Source organism: Toxotes jaculatrix, chromosome 10, assembly GCF_017976425.1.
Source record: "Toxotes jaculatrix isolate fToxJac2 chromosome 10, fToxJac2.pri, whole genome shotgun sequence".
Classification (NCBI taxonomy): domain Eukaryota; kingdom Metazoa; phylum Chordata; class Actinopteri; family Toxotidae; genus Toxotes; species Toxotes jaculatrix.
The window spans coordinates 7914556-7930933 of NC_054403.1; the positions used below are offsets into that span (position 1 = coordinate 7914556).

General features: G+C 45.1%; 1 protein-coding gene across 1 annotated transcript in view; it reads right to left on the minus strand.

Annotated features, from left to right (window-relative positions):
• Window positions 1-2399: 2399 nt before the first annotated feature.
• gpc4 (glypican 4) overlaps window positions 2400-16378 on the minus strand; it is a 30595-nt gene continuing 16616 nt past the window's right edge. Inside the window, exons 2-9 of the mRNA XM_041048073.1 lie at window positions 13077-13235; window positions 7902-8299; window positions 7362-7527; window positions 6382-6512; window positions 6144-6290; window positions 5927-6051; window positions 5671-5843; window positions 2400-5579 (exon numbers count right to left, since the gene is read on the minus strand). Of these exons, the coding sequence (XP_040904007.1) occupies window positions 5362-5579; window positions 5671-5843; window positions 5927-6051; window positions 6144-6290; window positions 6382-6512; window positions 7362-7527; window positions 7902-8299; window positions 13077-13235 (1517 nt within the window). The 3' untranslated portion in view covers window positions 2400-5361. The remainder of the gene's footprint in view (window positions 5580-5670; window positions 5844-5926; window positions 6052-6143; window positions 6291-6381; window positions 6513-7361; window positions 7528-7901; window positions 8300-13076; window positions 13236-16378) is intronic.

Consider the following 16378-nt stretch of genomic DNA (forward strand, 5'->3'; position numbering starts at 1 on the left):
GGAAATCTTTATGTTGGTACCAGACTGTTGCTTTCAAACTATATAATTCAGAACTCTTACAGGACAACATATTTAAGGTTTTAAAATTCAAGTTAAAACATTAGGCAGAGGTCACATGCAGAGAGGCAGACTACACAAAGGAGTGCCAAGGGTGCTACCACTACTCAGCTTTGGTGCAGCAAAACCAAACTCACAGCAACCTCACAGCAAACAGTGCAGTCTATAGCAGAGGTGTCCAAACTGTTCCACAAAGGGCCGTGTGGCTGCAGGTTTTTGTTCCAACCAAGCAGCAGCACACCAGACTTGACTCATTTAATCAACTGATCTCAGTCCTCAGACAGTTGATTGGTCAAACTGTGTGTTCTTCATTGTTTGGAACTCTCTTTGAAAATTGAATCGAAGGCAACTGGACATATGTTTGTCTGGGAAGACGTTTCGCCTCTTATCCAAGGGGCTTCATCAGTTCATACGCATCGGTCTATCTAGTCCGCACTAGTCTACTAGTGCGCACTAGTCTACTAGTGCGCACTAGTCTACTAGAGCGGACTAGTCTACTAGTGCGCACTAGTCTACTAGAGCGGACTAGTCTACTAGAGCGGACTAGTCTACTAGTGCGCACTAGTCTACTAGTGCGCACTAGTCTACTAGAGCGGACTAGTCTACTAGAGCGGACTAGTCTACTAGAGCGCACTAGTCTACTAGAGCGGACTAGTCTACTAGAGCGGACTAGTCTACTAGTGCGGACTAGATAGACCGATGCGTATGAACTGATGAAGCCCCTTGGATAAGAGGCGAAACGTCTTCCCAGACAAACATATGTCCAGTTGCCTTCGATTCAATTTTCAAAGAGAGAACTATGACCTGGATGAATGAGAACATTCACAGACACATTGTTTGGAACAAAAACCTGCAGGCATACGGCCCTTTGTGGAACAGTTTGGACACCACTGGTCTATAGTGTCCCTGTGTGTTAACTCACATGCAGTTAAGTGAAGGGCCCTCGCCACAGGTGCCTATCCTCTTCACATTAGCACTCAAAACAAAATTTAATCACAATCAAATAAACAATGATAATAAAGTAAAAAATATAATGTAACCCAATAACCAGTAAACAATAACAATAATCAACAAAGCAAAAATACAATGTAACCCAGTTGCTTATTTAAAACGTATTAAAAAAAACAGTCGTAGGCCAACTCGCCACAGGATGTTAAAAACTTGTACCAAAACCCTTCACAAGGAGCACAGCACATGGACAACCACAGCAGAGACAGAGCAGGAGGCAGAGGGACAAACAAAAGAACACAGGTGTCTTATATAACCTGACCCTGATTAGGAGGAGTTGGGAGGGGCTGGCTCAAGGCTGCACTCAGCAGCTCCACCTAGACTATGGGAAAGAAAAGACATTTATTTTCTCCACATTTTCTTTGTTTATTAAAATGGTCAAATTATATTTTCTATAAGTTTAACCTCTCAGTGTGGTGGTCTAAAAGCTGCCTCAAAGGCCTTTCTGTATTGTTAGGAATATATTTTTTATAAATGTGATTTTGTTTTGATTTTTGTTTATTCTGGCTCAAGTTGAATAAATATCCAAAATCCACATGTACGTCTGAGGAACACAAGCTCCATAAGTCATTCAAACCTATAAATGATCCAGAAGCAACACCTTGGATGTGACCTCTGCCCTGGTTGTGAATTCAGAGCAGTCACAATAGTTCCTGCAGCATCAGTAGTGATTCCAGCCCTAAATGAGGATCCATAGTGGTTCAAAACACATTCAGATGCTTTCAGTATGTTTCAGCAAATAACAGTTATTAGGGATCAAATTACAAATCACCTGGATCATATACAAACTGTGCATATATTACTAGGACTTCAGGTATTATAAGGTAGAGATAGAGTGCGTGGATAACACAGTGGACATATTCTGTTACATTCTGTGAAAGATGTGAGTAAAACAACCAAACAGCTGAATCTGGAGTTCTGTTATGCCTGGTGGTTTGGCACATGCACGTCATTTCTCCGCAGCCACGTGGACTCATTTTGTACACTTTGCATTATTACTGCTGCCGTTCTTCACTTGAGTTCCATGTGTCACATCTAATAAAGTGCGAGGACCAAGGTGAGATACAAATTTAAAGCTACAGTGTTTTGTTCTTAGCTGGATAATTTATTTTTAAATGCTGAGAACATCAACAGTCTCAGTTATACTGAGACTTGTAAAAGGTAGATATAAAATATTAAACATTGGTAACAGCTGCTGTGCACTCATGCTATTATATAGTATGAAACATAAACCTACTAAAACAAGTCATAAGCCTGTCACACCAGACCCTGGATTATCATATGTATAAAATGTAACCAGAGGAGTGTTGAGAAAATGAAGACATCCACAACCATTTAAATATTGGCAGTCTTTATTTCAACAAGACTAAGAAATGTTGTTTAATATACATTTTCTCTTACAATTTAACATCTATCTCATTTTGTTTTTCCATAGCATTTAGGAGATACTCTGACAAGTAAAAATCTGGTGTACTGTTACGGCCTCTTTTAGAGACATCTAAAAACGGCTGCTCTTTATTTACACTTTTTTTTTTATTCTTTTCAGTCAAGTCACTCACTCCCTCCTCAGAGAGTGAGTCCTTTCTGTTCTTGTGGGCCAAAGGCAGAAGGAAAGGTTTCGACACCTGTCCAACTCAACTTTAAAGTCACGAGACTGAAGTTGCTCTGCGGATCGAAGGAACATCATCCAGCAGCTGGACCAACTCCTGCTAGCTGGGAAATGTTGCTGCCCTGGCCCTGCAAGCACAGACATTTACCATCATCACCCAAAACATTTCTTCGGACTCTCAGAAAGTTGGGTTTCTTCACACTCGACACAACTCTTCCACATGACACGAACACATGCACAAGCCCTTGTAGAAATGTTGGTGGAACACAAAAATGGGGAGAATTGAACCAGTTACAGGCAGAAGTGATGCCAAATCGAGCTGCTGGAGCACAGCTTCGTTATTTTAGAATAAGGCTTCAGTTCTTTTCATGGGTTGCATAGATGTTTCATCAAATCAGGTCATCAAGTCAGATTGTTAATTACTGATGTTCTTGTTGATTTGTTCCACGTCTGTTAATCGGGGACACCACTTTATTTTTTGAGAAAACTTAATCTAATCTCAAAGCCAAACAAGAGGCGAACATTTTGTGTCCAGTATTTACCATCTGTCTAAACTGCAGCCAGCTGTTTTAGATCTGTAGCAACCATAAAAGGTAGAATTCATTTGAAAATTTCAGTAAGAATGCATATTTAACCCCCCAAATCTAATACCAATTCAAACACTTTGAGAAATGAATATTGTTCACCTAAATTTTGCATATTGAAACCCTCTGAATACTGTATTTTGGATAATCTATGTCAGTTCTAAAAGCATGTTTGAAATGACATTATACATACATGCATAAGTTACTGTACAAAAGCGACATGAGGCAGCATAATTTTAGAGATGAAAGGCCAGGTAATGTAACTTACAGACCTGATTATCAAATTAGAAGACATAGAAAACCTTTTGTTGTGCTTGTCAGCTGGTAACAATAAACTCAAACACCCCTCAGGGAATCTGAGAAGTCAGATACAAATCGTCAACACCTACATTCTTTTGACTTTACCAAGTTGCTAATAATGTACCGAGGTTAAAAAACAAAACAAAGATCAGGCACCGTACGTTGCATTAATTTTGGTAGCACTTGTGAAGATACTTCAACATTCCACCTCGAGTCAAAATGATGAGAACGTGAAGCTGAGGATAGGTAGGTCAAATGGTTCAGGATGAGTCCTTTTATACTGACACAGGCCATTTAAGAGGTACAAGTGTGTATTGTGGGACGGGGGGATGTGGGCATTTAAAAAAAAAAAAAAAAAAAAAAAAGCCCCAAAACACTGTGCACACTGACCAAAAGTGCCCCCAAGTTCTGTGCACACTGTCCTCTTCCACCACCTAAAACTAGCAGTAAAATCCACTGTAGTACCTAATATATATCTTCATACCAAAAATAGCTAAAAATTACAACACCTCTTCAACATAAAACCCTGTATTAAAATAATCTTTTCTTGATTTCATTTGATCAAAGCACTGTCTTTTGTTCCTCTTCTCTAGTTTACTGTGAAATGCTCTGAACATACATGTCGCCACCTTTTCTTTTCAAACAGTAAGACTGTATAGAGTCAGATCCTCTGCGCTGAACTGAGCTTACAGTACCAAAAAGGGCTTTCAGGACTTGTCAGCTTTGCCTTCTTTAGGGGTAATGCCAGGGGAGTCCTTCTCCTTCCACGCCAGTTACCTTTCACCAGGTTGCCAGCCACACATCTCAACTCTATCAGACACTTTCAACTCGACATCACTGGATTGCATTGACAATGGGAACATGCATGAGGTATGACCTTACTACTGAAGTGTTTAAGCGGAGGAAATTAAATTAAAAATGAATGAGGAAATTAAAAGTTAGGCTGTGATAATGCTCATAGCAGACATACAATATGCATGTTTGGGCTCGCAGAGCGCCCTAAAAAAAAGCTCTTCTAAAGACTGATTCCATCTCCAGGTCAAACATAGATTCCTGTGCTGTAACTTCTCTCCCTGTATTTCTGAGAGATGAGCTGAGAAGAGTTTTAACATCTCTCCAAAGCAAACCGAACTAAAGCGCAAACTATTACTTAGTGGAGATCAACAGGTAGCTTCATCACTTCTGACTGGCTGATGTATTTAAATGTATAAATGCACCGACACAAACATTCACAGTGTGCACACTGATAAATGTGCAAAAATTGTTGTTATGAAACGGTAACGTCCACAACGACATGACGTGATCTGTTGATCTCTGAATAATGGAAAGAAAGAAAATCCTCAGAAATATGAAGATGCATCCCACCACAGGCACTCGATGTTCAACCAGACATCTCGCTTACTATTTAGTTATCAGATGGCAATCATTGAAGAAGGCACACAAATGAATTATGAGATTAAATTGCCAAAATAAGACAATTATATAATGTCTGTAATGCTGCAAGCAGAACCATAGTGAGGCTCCAAAAGAGCCATAAGGAGTAATGGTTTATCTCAGGGGGGAAAAAAGGGGGGGGAAAAAAGGTGGATTTCTTGGGAAGAAAATCATATTGCTGTACACTGATGTCCTTAAAAACATACAAACAAATAATTAAAAGTGAAGTTATAATATTAAGAAGAGTCTCCCCCCCCAATGGCAGACAGTCCAAGGTCCTGAAGGCAGTCTTTTTAAAGTCTCTCTGACAGTTTCCCCCTTCATTCCGTCATTCCTGGTCGTTCTCGTCCTCTCCCTGCCCAGCCAGTTTTATCTCAAGTGGGGAGCAAGCAGGGCCAGGGCCAGCCCGCAGAGCGCCGCCGCCATGCTTCCCTGTAAGGCGACTCCAGCCGATGGACTACTGCCCACCTGATTAACCCGGGGTTTGACAGGGTTCGGTGGAGTGGAGAAGTAGATGTCCCGGTCTGTGTCACAGGATGGAGAGTCACACCCGCTGCCGCTCTCCTCTCCTCCACTGCTATCCTCATCTGGAAAAAAAAAAAAAGACCCGAGGGTCAGATGTGTGCAACAAGGACATTTTTTTACCAGAAAATCATGACGAACATTAACGATCCTCACCGATATCGACAGAGATGTCGTGGCCGCTGTGAGCAGCTTTGAGCCAGCTCGTCATTTCCTTCAAAACCGCAATCTGACTGCGAATCAAAATGTCTGGCTTTGTTATGTCCACATCCACATCAGGGTTTGATACCTGATTGGCCAGTCCATTGCCAATGACAACTGACTCGTACCTAAGCAGAGTGAGAGTCAATATTAGCCAAGATACTTTACACACGGTGAAAATTAAATTCTACGTTCGGTGTGTTTATCTTACCTGCTTTTTGCTGTTCCATTCCAGCACTCGTCCCCAGGTGCAATCCTCTCACCTGCGCACACAGTCTCTGGCAATGTGGACCAGAACTTCTTTGCATGTTTCAGCTTCTTCTTCACATCATTTGTCTATGTAGAAAACAAACAAAGTACAGGTCAGACACAAAAAACTACCAAAGCAACAGTAGTCTGACCGTGCTCTGGGTTTTCTTAGACCTTACCAGTCGATCTAAACTGGTCCCAGCAGCGGTGGTGGGCCTGGCATCAGGGCTGTAGGGGCGGAAGCGGCCGGTAAAGCCTGTTTCCTTGACAGAACGCGCGGAACGGAAGGCCGTGCTTGGTTTAGGCTGCCCACATCCCTGGAAAACCTATCAGAGGAGAAGAAGAATAAAGTGAAGTGAGTGGAACTGAATCTTTTTATTATTTCTTCTTTTAAAAACACTGTAAAATGATACTGACTTTCTGCGACACTTGCATGCTGTTCTCCTGCATGTTCATAATGGCCTCTGAGATCTTCACGTCGATGGGATCCATGACGGACTCAAAATTAAAGGGACCTTCGAGCCTCTCAGCCAGGCTGAGCATGGCATCTGAAAAGCAGAAGATGAGAACACAAGTCACAAAAAGTTACGGAAGGCGGCCACTAGGGGGAGGCACATGCCGGCGAGCAGGGGGACAACAAACCAGTGAGACAGGGACTTTAGATCATTGCAGAGAAAAGCTGCTACACAGTGAGGAGGCAGCAGAAACCACATGTCCCAGCAGTGTGTCCACAGCCAGGGACAGAGACAGGTAATGGTGGTGCAGAAGCATACAAGCTAGTTATGTCAAATAACTGTGTGTGTGGATATGTGTGCTGCCCTGATTGTAAGGAAACTGATCTGGGTCTGTGTTTATACTACACAGGAGCTGTATTCATCCTGAGGGCCACGACATGTACAACATGTACAGCCCCTCCCTCCCTCCCTCCCTTCACTTAAACAAGATACTGAAGAACGAGAGACATGTTTGTACACGGTTTTTTTTTAACAATACACACTGTGTTCCTTTGTTAAACACGTTCTTGCCAAACTGAAGTGAAACAAACCCAGAGAACACAACTGGAAAAAAAAAACCTAAATATATCTCTCATCTAATTATCCCAGTTCCATCAAGCCACCAATCCTGTCATGTCACACTGGCCACAAGGACACAGAGCATGTTTAGATAAGTCTGGATTGGAATAGATTAGATTAGATAAAACCTTAATGATCTTTGGTGAAATATGAACATTTCCACAGCAACATGTAAAAGAACACAGAGGCGGGGAGTTGTATAAATATAGTCTGTTGCCAAATCAAACATTTTAAGCGGTTATGGTTAAAGCAGGGTGTGTTCACGGTCAGGTTTGCTGGATAATGGCTGCAGAAGGTGTCCCGGTTCACATGACGGCTGCTTACCAAGGAAGTTGTTCCATTCTGTGTCCAAATCGGCCTGGTTGGCCAAACACCCACGCATCACATTCAGACAGTAATTCTGGCAGGGTTTCAGGGCTACTTGGCCCGAGCAGTAGGGACAGTACATCATCTTCATGACCGCTCGCACACAGCTGGGAGACGCGCTGACCTGGAGGAGGCAGGGGGCAGAGAGCAGACTGTTATCATTGTACCACAGCAAAAACACTCATCCAACACCAGCACAGGCGCATACTTAGACTATGAAAAAGCACGAGCATTCATTTTACAGGCCAGCTCCAAGACTCAGGATAATCTAATCGCCAGTGAATCACTCACTTCAATGGAAAAATGCCTTACCAGAACAGTCAGAGTGGTTTATGTTATCAGAGACACTGTACTAGAACCGCAGCCAGGTTTAGCAAGAAAGATATGAAGTCAGAAACTCGGAGGGGAGGGATGAACCGTCCTCAGTGTCCAGGAGTACACTGACTGCTAAAGCCTTTTTTAGCAAAGACAAAAGCTTCACAAGCACCTCTCACTTACCGTAGAAACTTTATTGACCACCTCTGGCATGAGCGCCAGGCCGCGCACAAAGGTGCGAGCGGCGACGAAGGCCCGTGTCAGCTGAATGCGGAGCTTGCGCGGCACGTCGCCGAACGGCTGCAGCTGCTCCGTGTGCCGGCTGACGCACTCCATGTAGGCGTCGCTGAATTCGTACTGCACGTTGACCAGCCTGAACATCCTCTCCAAGAGCTCGGCCCAGAAGTCCGACAGCATGGACTCCAGGTTGACGGCGGCGCTGCCAGACACGTAGTACCGAGTCAGGGCCTCGAAAAAGTTCTTGAACAGCTCCGCGTTCTGCACGTACATCATCCCGTACGTTCGCACAAACATGCTGTGCAGCGAGAGCTCTGCATTTTTCAACAGCTCACGGAAAAACTCTGTGGAGAAAAGAAGGAAAAGGGGGGGGGGGATTAGTGTGATGGCTAAATGCTGCGGCTGCCAAGAACAAACATGGTTAACATTTCAGAGTCCATCTACAGGAAGATGCTAAGAAGAAAACTGAACCTGAATGATGGACATCGTCTTGCTTACACACACTGTCAAGTTTTCCTCAGCTTATTGAAACATACAGATTCCAGCACGACCACAGTGAATGTAAATAACTATAATACTGCTGTTGTAAAACTTCAGACTAAGTGAAGTTACTTTACATCTGTAGATGGAGCTGCTGCCACCATGTGAAATCAGACTGATTTATGAGTTATTCTGCTCCACCTGACATTCTGTGCATCTCAACAAGAAACAGCTTAAGCATAAAATCTTGGATGAAAGGCGAAGGAATGTGTTATGTGAAGGGGGTCGGTTGGGAATGAGGAGATGAGAGGAGCGAAGAAGGAGGGGGTGAAAGGTGGAGTCGGGAGCATCTCTGTCGGCCTGAACGAGCGGCGCTGCTCCTCGTCTCTGTGGACTTGCCATTCAGCAGAGATGTCTCTCCACATCAAGCTGCTTCAGACTGACCACCATCAATGGCATTTTTCCGTTGTCACATTCCATTCGCTTTCCTTTCTCCCAGCTTCTCTTGGACTGTCCTTCAGAGGCATTTTCAATAGGATTACTGAATAATGCGCCCCCCCTCCTCCTCCCCTCCCCACCCGTATATGGACCTGTACCCCCCATCCAGCCCTGCATCTCCCTCCCTCTGCTGCTTTCACTTCATCAGTTCCTTCAGAGAGCTCTCTTCACTAGAGACAGGGAACAATGACCTACTTCATCCTGAGGAATGTCCATCACCCCACCACCACCTCACCACACTCCCCCACCCCCAATAATCCAGACCCCCTCTCCCACAGACACCCCCCCCCCCCCCCCCCCACGCCACAATTTTCTTAATCTGAACAAAATGAGAATTCCTCAGAGTCTCTGAAAAATGCTTCACCTTCAGCCTCCCATGCATGCAAGCATACACTCAGCCCCTTTCACTCATCTCTCTCTCTCTCTCTCTTTTTTTTTTAATCCCCCCCTCCATACCCCCCTCACTGCCCCGTGTGCACAAAACTTCTGTCCCACTGCAGTTCTCTGGGTGCCCTCTGCTTGGCTTTGAAATGTAAAGTTCCCATGCTCTCACAAGGGGAGTCACTAAACACTCACTGCCACCAGCACACACACACACACACACACACAAAGTCCCCAAGAAGCGCTGTCACTTCCACTTCAGACTGACACACTAAAAAGAAAAAATGAGGCAGGGGAGGGGTGAGGGCGGCTTGGGGCGGGTTAAGTTGAGGGCTTTTTTAACTCCAAATCCCCACTGTGTCGCCAAGGATACCGGAAACACTGCAGCCCCTCCATTTACCTCCCCGCCATCAGTGCCCCCACCTCCCCTCACCAACACACACAAAGCCAGGGGAGAGGGCACCAAGTTCCACGCTCCATTGACAGAGATTAAAACAAAAGGTCCACCCCCACCCGTGGAATGTCATAGTAGCCACAAGTTTAAAGTCAGTGAAAGGAGACGGAGGATGGAGGAGGTGAAGAGGAGGAGGAGGAGGAGGAAAAGGCGAGAAGCAGGAGGACAGCCCTAAACTTCTCTATTTCCTTTCTACACTTTATTAGAGTGGTAATGCCTATATGCTAAACAGATAAGCCCTGTAATGAGTTTGGATAAACCCACTGGTTAGAAAGAGAGGACTGTGCAGGGTGTGTGTGTGAGCAGTGGCAGCAGGAGGGAGGGGAGGGGGGGGGGGCTCTCTGGCCCTGAGCTGAGGGTCTCAGGTATGAGCAGCATTACACAGGCATCTTGCATTGTCATTAAAAACAGTTTATGACACGCAGCCGTCTGCCAACAGGCCGAGGAGCTGAAAACTCCCTCAGGATTTTTCCATTAAAAAATGCGCCTGTTGCTCAGCCAATGGTCTGAGAGAATCTGGGTGAAAGGTTACATGGGAGAGCGTAAGCTGCGGCGAAATGTACGGAACAGCAATGATTCCTGTCTCTGTGTGTATCCGTCTCTTCCTTCCTCCCTCCCCTCATCCTGTCACCATTTCCACATGTTGCAGAGAGGGCCCTAAATTATGAGCGATGTTAGGCCCAATCCATCACAGGAACAGAGGAGCTGACCGATCTCCTCCCACTCCTCCCTCCCACTTCCTCCTGCAAGAGCTTCCCCTTCTCCCATGCACCCCCACCCGTGTCCCTATAAACCCTGCTCCTCCCAATCCCAACCCAGGCAGTAATTGCATCCTATTTGTGACAATTAGTCCCTGCGCTTCTCCCTTTTCTTAAAGGATGGGATCCTGTCCCTCCTGCTGTTGGACTTCAGTGCTTGGGATGTCTCTTGTTTTGTGTGTGTGTGTATGTGGCTGGAGGCAAGGGGCCTTAATCCAAGTGCTTAAATCCCAGACATAGGCTTGCTCTGCTGGACAGGGTCAGTGCAACAGGACAGACAGGCTGAGGCCAGGACAAACACACAGTGAGGAGACACAGAGAGAGGAGAACTATTTCTGGCTCTGGTCTTAATTGGCCATGACTCCTCGCTCCAGGCGCATGATGAGAGCCTGCCTAATCACATACACCACTTCCTGAGTTTGTTAGCGAGCGAGTGCGTGTTGTTGCGTCCGTCCTCGTGTACAGTTGCAGCTGTGTTTACGCACATATGCACCCCACTCAGGAACAATCGGCTGACGTCACCACCGTGACCGTCTTCTTCACCCACGGTATATACAACGATAAGCACTTCCTGCGCCTGCTCCTGGGTGTCTCGATGTGACAGCGGGAAATAATAGGACAGCAACCTGAGCCTGTCACCGTATCCAGTGAGAGAGATGGTCTAATGGCCCAGGTGGAAGAGAGCAGAGCAGAGCTTTTGTAAAGAGATCCCACATCTAACAGTTCACAGACAGCAGCACCCTGCCTGCAGTGATGAGGAGGGGGCCCAAAAAATGGGGAGGGGGGGTAAAATGAAAAGCAGGGAAGAGTTTCACTGTAAGCTTGAGGACCGCCCTCTCTTGGCCAACTAGATATCCTTAGAGCTGTTTGGGCTTTGCTAAGTTTTGTACTTCTTCTCTGTCGAGTCTGCAGTAATGACTGTGTTATAAAAACATTTAAGATCTTAGGCAGGAGAAAAAAAACATAATATTTAGACACTAGCTTGTTTATCACTGTGTAAACACAGACTCTGAGGTTAAAAAACTCCCAGCTGAAGCCACCATGACGTTTGACAGCAAATTTTTTAAATTATGTAAAACATCAATAGAAACTGTCTAGACAATTTTTTTAGTCTTTTAGACTTTTTAGCCTCACCAAACTAATGTACGGGAAGACCATCACAAATCCCGCAGATAATAAGTACTTCACCACCTCTAACGTCAATAGACGAAATACAATGCAGCTCAAGGAAATTTCACCTTTATTCAAACAGGACAATGTTCTCTTTCTTAACACAACAAGCGCTGCTGTGTTCTCTGAAGGAAAAAGCAGGTGAGATCTAAGTGAGGTATCTGAGGCTGAGAGAGGAAAGGTTTAAGTTTTTCTAATTACGTGCAACTATACAAAAATGATTACCCACAGTCAGCTGAACATCTTTGGGTTCAGGACTGAAGGCCGAACAAAACAAGACATCTGACAACATCAGCGTGGGCTCTAAGAACATGGGATGGGCATTTTTCCCCATGTAGGCCTAAAACAATGTCACGGAAAGCACCAGCTGAGTCCTCAAAAAGAGCTGGAAAACTCGTAAAGAGGGTGGAGAACACAGAACTAAGCAGAAAAACAAGAACATGCGTTAGAGAAGTACACGCAGTGAAACACGATCAACAGGGAGACGAAGAAAAGATGGAGAAGGAAAGAGAAGGAACATTCTGAGGGGGCAAAGAGAGGGGTTTTTTTGGAGAATGAGCCATGGGTTGGGGACAAAGGGCAATAAGAGGGGTGAAGAAGAGGGGCGGGACAGCTCAGGCAGCCACTGCATTCCGACACGTCACATTCCTGTTCACATCTGGCTGCAATACACACGCTTCCTGTTACTGACTATCCCTCGCTGCCTTTCACAGACACATAAGATCTGAAGGGCCCTGACCTGTGTATGCATACATGTCCACGCATGTGTACATGCAAATGCATCAAGCCTCACACGTAACCAACCAACTTTAAAATCCAACATTTCCTTTTTTTTTTTTTTTTTTTTCAAATGAGTCTGCAGCAGATATTTCCTCATCCTCTCTCCTGCATCTTATCACGCTTCTTTCCAGCAGAGCTGCAGTGGTGGCACGGTTGGGTGGCCGAGGGTATTCAAAGCTGCCCCACTTCCTTGGTGACTCAGCACTGCTGCATGTTCCCATGCACTCCCACCCTCAACTAGAGAAACCCGATCTCAATATTTACAGGCACACACACATGTGCTCGCACACAGAGGAACAGGAAGTACAGAGAAGACTAAATCTGTGGATGTGTGTGGTCCGTCTGGAAGCGCACACGTCTCTCTGGAGAGAAGGGAAGCGGGGTGTGGGGGACCAGGCTGTGAGGGGGGGGGACGATGAGGCAGGGAGCTGAGACGTTGAGAGACAGGTGGACGGGCCAACAGACACAGACTGACTGTCTCCGCTTCGGGCAGTGCAATGGCAGGTGGGAGCGTCCGTCAAAAATCATGCAACACAAGTGCTGCTACGGGGACACCCGCAGAGTAGAAGTGGCCGGTGTGCATGTGTGTGTTTTGCTTACTGTCAAAGTGGTCGTGCTTCTGTTTGAAGGTGGACTGCAGGTTGGTGCTCAGCCTGGAGACGGGAGCTTTCACATCCGTGTGGCTCTGCTGGCTCAGCTTCTCCTCCATCTCCACCGTGCAGCAGGAGAAACCCTGCGGACACACTTTCAGGGGGGCTCCTGCAGGAGATGAGGAGAATACGCTGTTAAACACCATCTGCTACAGGAATCTGTCATCATGAGCCACATCACGGAAAAATGCATCCAATTTGCAATTTGTTAGGTTAGAATAAAAAGACAAAAAAAACCAGTTTTGAACACAACAATAGGCACGACAGAATAAAAATCTGCTGGGGCTGTTTCTCATAAAACAAGAAAGTTGAAAACAGACTCAGGCTTAAGATTGGTTTTGTCAGCATGTGCAGGGTTACAGTAAACTGAGCCAACTGGCCAATTTTAGCAGATATTTTACTTGTTTGAAATACATACACCAATCTTTAACACAAATTTCTGCATTTCTTTGGAATAAAACCTTCAGTTAAGTAACAAGCTCACCCCCTCACTAAATCAAACGCACCTTGGCTGTGAAAACCCCCTTAACTACACTTAAGTGGATTAATTGCAACGCTTAGCTCAGAGCAGTCTTTAGCTGCCCACTTTATGGAGCTTTGCTCTTATCCTGGCACTCTCCTGTCCTGATTGATAGTTTAGGGCCGTAGCTTTCACTGAGTGCTGTGTCCTTCTAAAACACAAACTTTGAAAGAGATGAGAGGTATTAGCTCTTCGCACACTCTGCAGGTGAGAAGGCTGATTTCAGCCATGTGCACACTGACGTAGAGAAACCTGAAAGGGCCTTTTTAAGGTCATTTCGGCTTTATATCCGCATAGGGCAGCACTTCAACCACCATAAAAAAAAAAAAGGTCTAAAGGTGTCAGTGACCCTTCTGACCTTCTGACTGTCACGTGATCCGTTTTTTAACTGGTGATGCTCTGTTTTTACTGCTTGTTCTGTAAACAAACATTTTAAAAACAGCAAAAAGCCAGTTGTCGGAAACAGCGTAAAGCCGCTGGCTTAAGTGGCCCTCACATACATGCTCAACAGGAGGGATGTGGAGTGTTTTTCAGGTTTGGAGCTTCAGTGGAGTTGAACAGCTGCTAATAAGTTTTCAAACTGATCTACATTAGTACGGACGCTGCTACGAACTGAGCCAAAAATGTCAAAAAACTGCGCTGCGACTCTGTTTTTCGATAAAACGGCAACTGTCAACTTTGTCAAAAGTGAGCTTAACATCCAATTAAAAGGAGGGTCAGGGGAGGACGAATGCAAAGTTGCAGCTGCAATAATGTTTTGTTTTAAACGTGGCTGTTGGAATTTGGGAGAACACAGGGATCCTTTCACTGCATCCAGGCACCAACGGCCTGTTTGGTTTTCCCCACCAGCTCGTGCTCACTGACTCGAGTCCAGAACGCCTGCACAGGTTACTGCTACTTGCATGTCATTCATGGACCGGGGCTTTAAAATGACCTGTAATGTTTTCCTGCATTTATTGAAAGACACATTAAACATCTCACTCTAATTTAGCCAGAAGAGATAATATTGACTTTAGTTTTCATACGGTACATGCAGTGAAAAGTGTTATACATGGTCCTTTCATACGAAACCTTGTAAAGCATCAGCATTGGGTTGAACGTTGCTGTATTTCTGGTTCAAGTTGTGACAGTTCCTCTGGCTTGATCCTCAGTATTCGACTGAGGGATTTTTTCCCTTATCTTCACTGCTGGTTGCCATGTTTCATGTGTCTCCATAACAACCTCAGCCATGTGGATTTATTTTTTCTGTGACATCTTGAGGTTGTTTTCATTCTTTCTGTGCATGTAATAGACAGCCCATCGACTTCTATTAGAAATACAGGACTTAAATAGACGACTTTTGTCATTTTACTCTCATATATCAGCTACATAGATTAGGAAAAAACACACTTCTATATAAAGTTTCCTTTTGCTTTAAGAGCCTGATGTGTGCTGGGAGAGCTGTCAAGTTAGTCACACTGTAAACAACACACACTACCTCAGTTTTGCCTCAGCACACACGAACATCACTCTGAATAACGGGGCACAACATGTTTAGAGAAGTTCCCTGCAAGCCTGAAATAGCATCTAAAAAGTTCAAAAATTAAACTGCAGGGTCAGAAGTGACTCACAGAAATACAATCATCTAAAACAGGGTGCTAGAGGGAGGGATGCACCCTGGCGCCATAAACTGGACCCCTCTGTCTGGGATCAAGTCCAAATAAGCCTCAAGTCACTCCTTCTCTCCCAGTCCTCTCCCCAAACTCATCTCTCCCCCTCCAGCCGATCCCCTCCTATACACAGATGCACATACACGCACACACACACTCGCTCACACATACCCAGGCACAGTTGGCAGCCCCTACCTAAACATATTCACACATCACATCACTGCTCAACACATGGCTCTTTGTACCAGCATGATTGGAGGTAGAGGGAGCTCACACACACACACAGACTGAACTTTTAGGTGAAACAGCCATCCAGTCTCTCCTCCAGCAGGGCCCCCTGCTTGCCTACAGCACGGGCGTACAATCAAAAGGGCTATATCCACGTGGAAAATAGCCCTAGTTACCAAAGTACACAAATAAAAGTGAGATGGTCAATATTTCACAGGAATGTCTGCACAAATGTCACATTGTTAGCTCAAAGGATTAAGTCTCTGAAAAGTGAAGATTCTTAGCTAATGCATACTTTGTGAAAACATTTTGGCAGCCAATTTCTCAACCCGCCGGGAGAAAAATGGCACTGTTGGAACACAAGAGAGTGAACAGTTAACAAGAGCAGCTCGATCCTATAAAAATCAACATCACGCCGGACTGTGCGTGACATGTTTCAGCCCCACTGTTTCACAATAAGCTTCGTCGGCTGATGCATCAGTCATTTCCCCACCATCACTGACATGAATAGTCTTTGTGTGATGATGGGTGAGCTGGCTCTCAGTTGCCCTGTGGAGGTCCTTTTAGGGGCCTCTCACCCCACCAGCTTCCCAAGTACTTTAAGATGTAATAAGGCACAGAGACAGAGCATTGATAAAGTGCCACTCAGAAGAGGAAAACTGCCATTTATGGTGGTCAAAACAAGAGAGCAGGCATCTTGTAAACAAACATGTGACTGTGTGTCATGGTATTCATCAGCTCTGCGCTACTTCTCTGCCTTTCCTTTGTGGGGAGACCACCATCCCCTTTAAATGGCTCATAAAATAAGTCACTTCCCTTTGACATTGTCCTGCCTCTCAAACTCTGTTCTCAGAG